The following is a 10,851-nucleotide window of genomic DNA, read 5'->3' as shown; positions in this document are numbered from 1 at the left end:
TTCATTTTTTCTTAAATTATTATCTTCAGTTTTTGCCATCAAGTTGTGACACTTTTTTGTATGTTATGGTATTTGGTTTGCTTTAAAGCACTTTAGCCCTAGAAGATGCCAAAACATAACAGAAGTCCTATTTATCTTAAGTTTAAGACATTTATATCTTCAGTTGAACCACCCTACACACATCAGAATGTATAATTTTTTTTTTCACAGAAAGTAATTTAGGTCATAAGATTTTATGTAGGCTGCTGAAAATGTTTTCTGGAAATCATTTAACTAAGCCTTTTGAGACATGTAAAGAATGGAAATTTGCTCAGGGAATTCAGCAGAGTATGAATTCAAACTACTCATTCTTAATTCAGCAAACTCAGAATTTTAAAGAATTGGGGGCAATTTTTAATTTCTTACTCAAATACACCCTGGGAAAGAGGCCTAGTCTAGTCGAAAACATGATATAAGAGAATAAATGCAACAGAACATAGTGGTATGCTAACTTGAAGTGGGCACACAGTTGATGGCCTAAGTTTGCAGAATGGTATTTTGACTAGGGATGAGTAAATACTTCAGGTTAGGTTGGAAACCATGAACATGCACTGACAATGAATTTTTCTCAGTAGCCTTATGGGAACAGATAAAGTAGGCTGATCTAAAATGATTTGTAAAGGTTAGATTGAACTAAGCAATGATGTACTTTTATATAACCGTTTTTCCTTAATAAGGCCAGAGCCTCATAATGGTCACAAATTACCATTACAGTAAAATCTTGAAGGTTGTAATTTTCTAATGGCCATTGGCTTCCCCACCCTAGCACATATTACTAGCTTACAAACCTTAAGGTTAAACATCTCATCTTCCAATGCTCAACTTCCAATACATGTGTAAAGACAATTGCTGGCTAATCACATTCAGGATTCTTCAGATGCCATGAACAGAAGCAAGCAATTGAACCAAGTTTTATCTTTTATGGTACTGTGGAGACTGAGCAATTTTGTTTACATTGTCAACCCAGGTTCATTACATTTGTACTAGAGCTTTTTTTATTCTGTTTTTCTAAAAAATGGTGGCATTCTTTTGAAGTACTTTCCTTTCAGGAACAACAGTTACATGAATCGAATACCAGATTCAATCTAAAAATGTGGGCTCTAGTCCAGATTTTACTTTATTGCACATGATGAAAAGGGTCAGGATATCCTCCTGCCACCCTACAAATTTCCAAGTAAATTCCAATTTTAACACTTCCTAATTAACCCTCTAGCCAAACTCCAAAAAAACAGCCACATGAGAATAAACCAGGAGAGCATTTTATCACAATAAAGTTTTCATGCACCAAACAAATCTACAGAGCTAGTTTCAGTGCTCTTTTAAAGAATTTATTTTACACCTATTATACCAGACAGTATGGCATTTTAAAACACTGACAGATAACTCCCTAATAAGATAAAGCAAAGACAAAATTGTTTATCTTATTAGAAACAAGATACACCATCACTTTATAGTCTTCAAACATTATTGCACTGTAACTTCCATAATTTGACAATATATTCATGAAAACAGTCTGCAGACAACTACTGCTTTAACAAAGAACACTTTTAAGTAGACATGACTGTCCTAAATTGTTTATTAGGTATGAATTTTACAAACATTACACAGATTAGCGGTAACGGTGGAGCTGGAGAGTATTGCGCCTTCTCCAAGCTGCACGGCGAGAACCACCAATAGTGTGGTGGAACTTGTGGCCCTTTCCAAGGCCACGGCTCTTGCGGCCTGCAGAAGTCAGCCCACGCATCTCCCTGTGCTTATGGACGGGCTTGGTGATCCACTGGGTGTCAGGGTTTCTTCTGATAGCTTTATGGAATGGATCAATGAGGATAACCTCAAAGAATTTGTATGTGGAATCTTCACCAACCCAGTAAGAATTCAGGACTCTCAGTGCCCCGCAGTGGCGTCCAGCTCGCTCCTAGAACAAGAAAAAAGGCACAAGGTTAACTCCCATGTCTCAGTGGAAATGAGAAAGCCAGATTCTAACTATAGCTAACCACTAGACAAGAGACTGAGGTTGTACACTTAACTACTCAAATATTTACTAAGCATCTCCCTAGAGACTAGCACTGTTAAGTATGAAATTAAAAAGCTCAGTGGGACAACCTTTAATATAACATGGTAGACTTGCTGGATAACATACAAGCATCCTTAGATTTGAAATACATCATTCCCTCTATTATTAACCCCTCCCTAACTAAGACCTGGATATGTACCAACACCGGGTTAAGAAAATAGGATTCTGGAACCTTATCTTTTTCTAATACAATTGGGGAAGGTTGGCAAATCTTTCTATGAAGGGCCAGGATATATTTTAGGCTTTGCAGGTTACATTTGGTGTCTTGTGATATTCTTCATTGCCCCCCTCCTTGTAAAAGCAAAACAAAGCACAATCCTTTTAAAAACGTAAATATCATTAGCTCAAGGAGGGAGGGGCACAGCCTAATTTACTAGAGAAAATACCTAAAATTAAGAAGATTGCTGACATAAATAAATGCAGAATCTATACAACTCGGAAATCTGTTCAAAACAAAGCTTCCCATCTTTCAAAAGCTTAGGTTCCACAGGTTCACACTAATTGTATAACACACAATTCCCAGTATATAAGACCAGATTAGTGACGAAGTCTTCACATACTCTGACAGCAACTGCTTTTTACCAAAATTGGTAAAGCTCCCCCAAATCCCATTTTATACAAATAAACTACCAGAAAAGTTGCTCAAATCCTCTCCTCCCTCACCATGTCTTGGTGGTCAATACTATTACTACTGAAATAAAACCACTTACCTCAGCAACTGACTGAAGGCTTCGAGCAAATTTCAGCTGGTTAACACCATGGTGGACAGGCTTGCCGTAGGTTGCACCCTTAGGAACGGGGCGTTTGCGGCCACCACGGCGCACTCGAATTCTATAGATGACATAACCTATACAAAAGAGATTACAATGGTTTTATAGAAAGCCACAGGAGTGGGAGACTCAAGCACTCCTCACTAATCCTTCAACCCCAAATAAGATTTCACATATCTTATGAAATAAAAACCAATCAAAACCAGGTTATGAGGCTTCCTTAAAAAAAACACCCCCCTCATTATTTCCCAAAGTACTATCTATATTACCGAATTCGATATTTTTAATCAGTCATATAGGGAAGTAGATTAACTTCTTCCCAATCCAGTTCTTTTGCTTTAGACACACTACTTTAGACAACTGTGTTCGGTCATTTCCTAGTCAACACTTTGAGTGTTTCTAGCTGAACCAGAAAATGGCTTTTGCCAAAAAGCCCTTCGTGAAGGACGACATTGGGCCACAGTGCCTTGTCCTAATCGCCAGTTTCTAGCTTTTCTCGAGAAATTATACCCAAGCACCCACACAAAGAGACCACACACCTTGCTTGGCCTTGTATCCCAGCCTGCGCGCTTTATCGGGCCGGGTGGGACGCGGGGCCCTGTGGAGCGCAGAGAGCTGGCGATATTGCCAGCAGCGGACCCTCAGAAGAAAGCGCATCACATCGGACTGCTTCTTCCTCCATAACTCCTGTATGTACTTGTAAGCACCCATCTTGGCTTACCTTTGAGATAAAACCGAGTATTTTAAAAATAAGCATCCATTTAGAGGACCCCACCCATCCATCTTAGTTACCCACCAAGCACAAGGTAGTCATTGGGAACGAAATGGCTTTGCACGAACTGAAGGGGACAGGCAGGCCAACCCCCACCTCCGCGTCTTAGGAGAGCCGCTAGGCACATTTTTGTTAGACGAATCAATGGAGCTCGGCTTCGGGACTGAGGGGGCGGGTGACTGCGGCAGGCGGCATACGCAGGGATTGACACCACAGAAGACGCCTACGCCGCGGCGGGTTAACTACCGAGGAAAAAGCACTTCCCCCACCCCCACCAGCCGGTTTCACTCGAGGGCGCCCGGACCCGGCTTCCCATCCACTTAGCCCCACGCCACCCTTTCCCTTAGACTCCCGGCCCAGAGCGAATTCCCGCCGCCATCACATCCACCCCTAGCACGCCCAGCGGGGCTCCTCTCTACTCTCGCACTGCCCCGCACCCTGACCAAACTCGCGCCGCACAGGAGGCAGGAAGAACTCCGAGAACGCAGGGTCCCCGAGTCTGGATGGCTGAAGCGAAAGGCGATCAGCGGCGGATGGAAAGAGGGTACCTCCCTGCCACAGCCTACCTGATGGCTGCCGCCAGACGGAAAAGAAAAACCTTTTCTCCCACAATCCCTTTTAGGCTCCTCCCCGATGCCAGCGAACCTCTTTCCGGTGGCAGGTTGAGACCGCCCAGAGGCTCGCGGGATTTGCAGTTCCGGCCTGGAGCCTATGGGTGGAGCTCTGCCGGACTTGGGCGTAGCCTCCCCCATCGTCCCGCCCCTTGCTCCTCATAACTCGAACCTAAGAGGTTCGCGCGTTGCGAAGAGTGTTTGTGGCAAGGCTTCGGTTGGCGAGAGTGTCGGACAGTCCCGCTGCCGATAAGAGGCAAGTTGGCGGCGGTACTCCAAAGCCCGTGGGCGCTGAGCACGGTGAGGCTGTCCCTGCCGCTGTCTTCCGGGTCCGCAGAGGTTTGCGGCTCTGTTTCACGTATCGCGGACTCGTCACTTGAGCCGTCGGTGCGGATTCCCCCGTGTGACACTGTTCTCTCTCAGGGCGGGCGCCGAATTCTGGGGCTTCACGCGCCTCGGACAGACGCCGGCGATGCCTCCCCGACCCACAGTTAAGGCCGTGGCGGAGGCCTTGCTGGTTGGGGGGCCGTGTGCTGCCCCTCTTCCGGTCAAGTAAGGCTGAAATCCCCGCAGGCCCCCGCTCGGTGTGGGGGGTGGGTTTTGCCCTAAAAAGAGTCCGGGAGCGGGGGAAGGGCGGTTTGGTACCTTTCCTGCATACCAATTTGGTCCCAGATTTGCTACCTCAGAATCACGGTTTTTTTGAAAAGCAAAATATTTATTTGCCAAGATCTGTTTGACAGGTGCGAGTTTGTTGGGAAATCGTCGAGAAAATGCTGAAATGATGGCGAAAGCCGCTGCGTTCCTAATTGAAAAATAGTTCACTAGCTTTTTTGCGTCTCCAGAATATTTTTATTTTTGCAGACTTGTGGTTTTAATTCCCTTCCAAATTCTAGGTTTAAATATGGCCAATTTTTAGGAGAGTCATTTACCTTCGAAGTCATTAGCAGTTTTCGTTTTGTTTTCCCCCAACTACGTCATATGTTCCTATCTTATTTTAATTGCAGCTTTTTCATTATAAGAGCTGTCAAGAGGTTCATTTAGTCATTCAACAAATATGTTTCAAGTGTCTAATATGTGCCAGAACTATCCTACCTGCTGGGGATACAGCAGTGAACATCGCAGACAGAAACTCTAGCCTTCTCGGAAACGGGCCCTGAATATCATAAATAAGATACGTGTTGTGTTTGTGTGTGGTTAAGTGCAACGGAAAAAAATTAAGGGGAAAGGGACAGGGGTAAGGAGTATTCTGTGGGATTAGCAAGTTTAAATGGAAGGTTTGGGGTAAGACTTCAAGAATGGGAGCCCTGAGGGAATGGCTAGTATCAGGCACTGGGAAAAGTGCCAAAGCTGGAGCATGCGAGGATTAATAGAAGAATAAGAAGGCGATTTGGCTGAAATCAACAATAGGAGAAGGTAGAGAATTCCTTTGGAAAGTGAAGGTTCTTTAAAGGATTTTGGGTGTTTACTGTGTATTAAATTGGAAATCATTGGAAGTTTTGAGCAGAAGGGTGACTTCATGTGATTTACATTTTAGAAGGATAACCCAGCTTGTTTCTTTGATGCTAAAATGAAGGGGGGAAAAGGGTGGAAACAGGAAGACCTGTTAAGAGGTTAAGTTTCTTATTGCCGCTATAATAAATTACAGCAAATTTGCTGGTTAAAACAACACAGATTTATTATCCTACAGTTATGTGGGTCAGAAGTCTCACAAGACTAAAATCACAGTGTCAGTAGGGCTGCATTCCTTCTGGAGGTTTTAGGGAAGAATCTGTTTCCTTGCCTTTTCCAGCTTTTAGAAGCCGCCTGCATTCCTTTGGGTCCCACCCTGTCCTTCATTTTCCAAATCAGCAGATTAGCATCCTCAATTCTCTGTGAGAATAAAGACCCCTGTGATTACATTGGGCCCACCTGGATAATCCAAGATAATTTCCCCAACAGCAGGTACTTAATTTAATCACATCCACCAAGTCCATTTTACCAGGAAAGGTAACATTCCTGTGGTAAGGATGCCACATCTTTGGGGAGGGAACCAGGTGAGAGAAGATCGTGTTCAGACCACTTCAATAGTGATAGAAATAGTTAAGTGGTACAATCCTGGATGTGTTTTGAAGGTCGAGTTAACAGGATTTACTGATGTGGGGTATGAGAGAAATGAGTAGATGACTGACTATGAAGTTGGGTGAATTCTTTAGAAAGAAGATTCTGGTGTTGTGAATAATTACTGCTAATTTCTATGTTTTGCAAGATTCGAGTTTATTTCCAATAATTTTGAGATTCCTGAGGGCAGGGAGCATGTCTGTTTTTGCCCCCTGGTTTGTACCTAAGGCCTGGCATTGTGGTAGCTCCTCAGTATTTGCTGAATGAACAAAAGAATGGTAAGGTGGAATCTGCCTTTTACATTTTTTTATGTGCAATAGTTTGAAAAATCCTTTTAATGTATGCTTATATGTGTAAATTTTATTATATGGATAAGTAAAAGTATGGCGCACCTTATAAACTTTAAATGTTTATATTAATAAATTGACAGTGATTGGTCCACATATGTGATGTTCATTTTTTAATAAGATCTATAATGTCTCTCCTTTAATGTTAGTGTTTTAGTGGTAATGTTTTTCTGATTTCATTAAAAAAAGTCATGTTTTACTTATGAAAGTAGAATGATCACCTTAGACATAAGGACAGAAGTACTAACAATTTTGGAAGCTGTTTCTGGCTGCTCTTCAAAGAGAATATTGGCCAAGTTCAGTGTTTTCCACAGGGATGAACCACATCGTATTTATTCTCAAGCAGTATTGAATGGTTTTGTAAGCAAAGCAACATGTGTTTAAGACTGCATTGGATCTTCCCTGTTTCCTTTAGTCATTTACATTAGATGAGGATAAGTAGGTCTCAGGTGGAATTTTATCTTACAGCAGTTTCTTTGAGTGCAGACAAGTAGCTATAACTACTGCTTCTTGCATTAGCCTCAGTGTTCACACGTTTTCTGGATAAGCAGTTTCTCTTATAGCATTGCAGTGTTGCAAAGAACCTTAAAGGTCATCCGTCTACTTGGAGTCTTTTAAACTTCTTGAAATCTAGACTTAAGAGTCTTGGCCATGCCCAGGATCTCTGTGTAACTTGCAATTCAGCGCCTGTTCGGGATACTACAGATGTCCTCTTTTTTTTGTATTTGGAAGGAAACGATGCACATTTATTGTGTTTGGTAATGTAAAACATTATAATGCTTATAAAACTAAACATTTAGTAGTTTTTGTGTGTAAATTTCAGTTTATGTAAACATTTGCACCTTTTATATGTAATGTGAGACCCTGTCTTCATCATCATAGATGGAAAGTAGTGTTTTTCTATGTGCTGTAATGTTATTCACATAAAACTTAGTATTTTTTTTTTAAAGAATTCCTATTTTTTATTGGGTGGTAATCTTTTTTTTTTTTAATTTTATTGAGATTGTTCATATACCATACTATAATCCAAAGATCCAAACTGCATAATCAGTTACCGATGGTACCATCATATAGCTGTGCATCCATCACCACAATTAATTGTTTTTTTATTTTTATTGAGATTGTTTACGTACCATACAATTATCCAGATATCCAAAGTGTACAATCAGTTGCCCATGGTACTATCATACAGCTGTGCATCCATCACCACAATTTTTTTTTCAAGTTTTAGAACATTTTCATTACTCCAGAAAAGAAATCAAGACAAAAAAAGAAAACTCAAATCCTCCCATACCCCTAACCACCCCCCTCCATTACTGATTCATGGTTCTGGTATAGTACATTTGTTACTTAGTCGATAAAAGAATGTTAAAATACTACTAACTGTAGTATATAGTTTGCAATAGGTATGTATATTTTTTCCTATATGCCTCTCAATTATTAACTTCTAGTTATAGTGTCATACATTTGTTCTAGTTCATGAGAGAGATTTCTAATATTTGTACAGTTAATCACAGACATTGTCCACCACAAGGTTCACTGTGGTGGACATTCCCATCTTTTAACCTCCAGCTTTCCTTTTGGTGATTTATGTGACTCTGAGCTTACCCTTTCCACCACCTTCACACACCATTCAGCACTGTTAGTTCTTCTCACAATGTGCTACTGTCACCTCTCTCCATTTCCAAATGTTTAAATTCACCCTAGTTGAACATTCTGCTCATAATAAGCAACCGCTCCCCATTCTTTAGTCTCTTTCTATATCCTGGTAACTTATATTTCATGTCTATGAGTTTGCATATTATAATTAGTTCATGTCAGTGACACCCTGCAATATTTGTCCTTATGTATTTGGCTTATTTCACTCAATATAGTGCCCTCAAGCTGTCTTCATCAACCCATTTTTTTTTTGAGATGGTTTTGTTCACACACGATACATTCCATCCTGAGTAAACAATCATTGGTTCCCTGTATAGTCATGTATTTATGTATTCAGCACCATCGCCACTGTCTATATAAGGACATTTCCATTCTTTTTCAGAGAAGGAGGAACAGTCAAAGAAGGTAGAGAGACAAGAGAAAAAGAAAAAAAAAAACCATGACAGCTAGAAAGCAACGAAAAGAAAGACAGCGTTAAACTTAAGTAGAATAAAGACTCAGACCACATCACCAATGCTAATGCCAAGGAGTGCCATACCCTTTCCCTATGTCTACCCCCCTGCCATATGCATTTAGCTTTGGTATATTGCCTTTCTTATATTAAAGGACGCATAATACAATGATTCTGTTAATTATAGTCTCTAGTTTGCATTAATTGTATTTCCCCCCAATCCCATCCTATTTTTAACACCTTGCAATGTTGGCATTCATTTGTTCTACCTCATGTAAAAGCGTGTGTACCTTTTATTCCAATTGTTGAGCACCCTAGCTTTCACCGAGTTATACAGTCCCAGTCTTCATCTTTCCTCTTTCCTTCTGGTGTTCCACATGCTCCTAACCTTCCTCTTTCAGCCATGCTGATGGTCATCTTTGTTCATTTTACTTACATTGCTGTGCTACTGTCTCCCAGAATTGTTTTCCAACCTCTCACTCCTGTCTGTTGCCTTCTTTTTGCAGTGCTTCCTTTAGTGTTTCCTGTAGAGCAGGTATCTTGTTCACAAACTCTGTTATTGTCTGTTTGTCTAGGAATATTTTAAGCTCCTCCTCATATTTGAAGGGCAGTTTTGCCAGATATAGGATTCTTGGTTGGCAGTTTTTCTCCTTCAGTATCTTAAATATATCACTCCACTTCTTTCTTGCCTCCATGGTGAGAAATCTCCACATAGTTTGCACATAGTCTTATCAAGCTTCCTTTGTATGTGATGGATCACTTTTCTCTTGCTGCTTTTAGGATTCTCTCTTTATCTTTGACTTTTGATAATCTGATTATTAAGTGTTTTGATGTAGGCTTATTCAGATCTATTCTGTTTGGGGTACACTGTGCTTCTTGGATCCATAATTTTATGTTTTTCATAAGAGATGGGAAATTTTCATTGATTATTTCCTCCATTATTGCTTATGCCTCTTTTCCCTTCTCTTCTCCTTCTGGGACACCAGTGAAATGTACATTCCTGCATTTAGTTTTGTACTTAGGTTCCCGGAGACATTGCTCGTATTTTTGCATTCTTTTCCCTATCTGTTTTTTTTGTGTGTTGGCTTTCAGGTGCCTTGTTCTCCAGTTCCTGAGTGTTTTCTTCTGCCTCTTGAGGTCTGCTGTTGTATGTTTCCATTGTGTCTTTCATCTCTTGTGCTGTGCCTTTCATTTCCATAGATTCTGCCAGTTGTTTTTTTGAACTTTTGGTTTCTTCCTTATGTATGCCCAGTATGCTTCATCTCTTTTGCCATATCTTCTCTAAACTTTTTTAATTCATTTAGTATTAGTTGTTTCAATTCCTGTATCTCAGTTGACGTATAATTTTGTTCCTTTGGGCCATAACTTCGTTTTTCTTCATGTAGGTTGTAGTTTTCTGTTGTTTAGTAATCTGGTTTCTTTGGTTACCCCAGTCAGGCTCAGGTCTTAGAAGAATGCAATAGTATCACGTCTCCCTGACGGTGCGTCTTAGAAAATTAGTGCACCCTGTGAGGCCTCAAGTCACTGTGCTTTTCTGCCTATCAGGTGGCACCTGTCAGCCTGTAGCTCCAGACTGGTGTAAGGAGGTGTGGCCTGTGGCTGTTTTCCCCCAGGCTCTGGGGTCTGATTCTGAATGGAAGGCAGGTAGTAGAGCTTGCCACCACCTTCTTCCTCTTAGGGAAGATTACCCGCCCCCCCCCCCCCCCCCCCCCCCCCCCCCCCGCCAGGGAGAGGTCATTAGCATTTGAATAGACTCTGCCTGTGCATCTCCACCCTTGTCTGGGTCAGTGCTGGGAACTGAAAATGGCTGAGACTTTCTCCACCGAGCCGAAAAATGGACAGAAATCCCCCCTTCAGGGCCAGTTCATGGCCACCCTCCGGCTCTCCAAGGTCAGTCATCACCAGAAGCCTCTGACTGCTTGTTGGGGATTTGTAGCTTGTATTGAGCAGTCCGTGTTTAATTAAAACCCCAGTTGGAGCTCAGCTGAGCTATATTCACTTGCTGGGAGAGTGCTGTTCTCTAGCACCATG

General features: G+C 41.5%; 2 protein-coding genes across 6 annotated transcripts in view; one reads left to right on the top strand and one right to left on the bottom strand.

Annotated features, from left to right (window-relative positions):
- Positions 1–1,282: 1,282 nt before the first annotated feature.
- RPL15 (ribosomal protein L15) lies at positions 1,283–4,288 on the bottom strand. The gene is made up of 4 exons (XM_037828312.1): positions 4,222–4,288; positions 3,423–3,604; positions 2,824–2,960; positions 1,283–1,954 (listed from the first exon to the last, which is right to left on the bottom strand). Exons 2-4 carry the CDS (start codon positions 3,592–3,594, stop codon positions 1,649–1,651), a joined length of 615 nt encoding a protein of 204 aa, XP_037684240.1. The 5' UTR covers positions 3,595–3,604; positions 4,222–4,288; the 3' UTR covers positions 1,283–1,648.
- A 107-nt stretch (positions 4,289–4,395) lies between these two features.
- The window catches only part of NKIRAS1 (NFKB inhibitor interacting Ras like 1), an 86,545-nt gene continuing 80,089 nt past the window's right edge, over positions 4,396–10,851 (top strand). For 3 of the 5 annotated variants that reach the window (XM_037845747.1, XM_037845739.1, XM_037845735.1), the window contains exon 1: positions 4,601–4,818. In XM_037845747.1, the coding sequence (XP_037701675.1) occupies position 4,818 (1 nt within the window). In that variant the 5' untranslated portion in view covers positions 4,601–4,817. Of the gene's footprint in view, positions 4,567–4,600; positions 4,819–10,851 lie in introns of those variants that run through there. The other 2 variants (XM_037845765.1, XM_037845757.1) reach the window with 2 other exon arrangements.

The sequence above is a fragment of the Choloepus didactylus genome, chromosome 1, assembly GCF_015220235.1.
Source record: "Choloepus didactylus isolate mChoDid1 chromosome 1, mChoDid1.pri, whole genome shotgun sequence".
NCBI lineage: Eukaryota > Metazoa > Chordata > Mammalia > Pilosa > Megalonychidae > Choloepus > Choloepus didactylus.
This window is presented reverse-complemented; position numbering and strand designations above follow the sequence as displayed.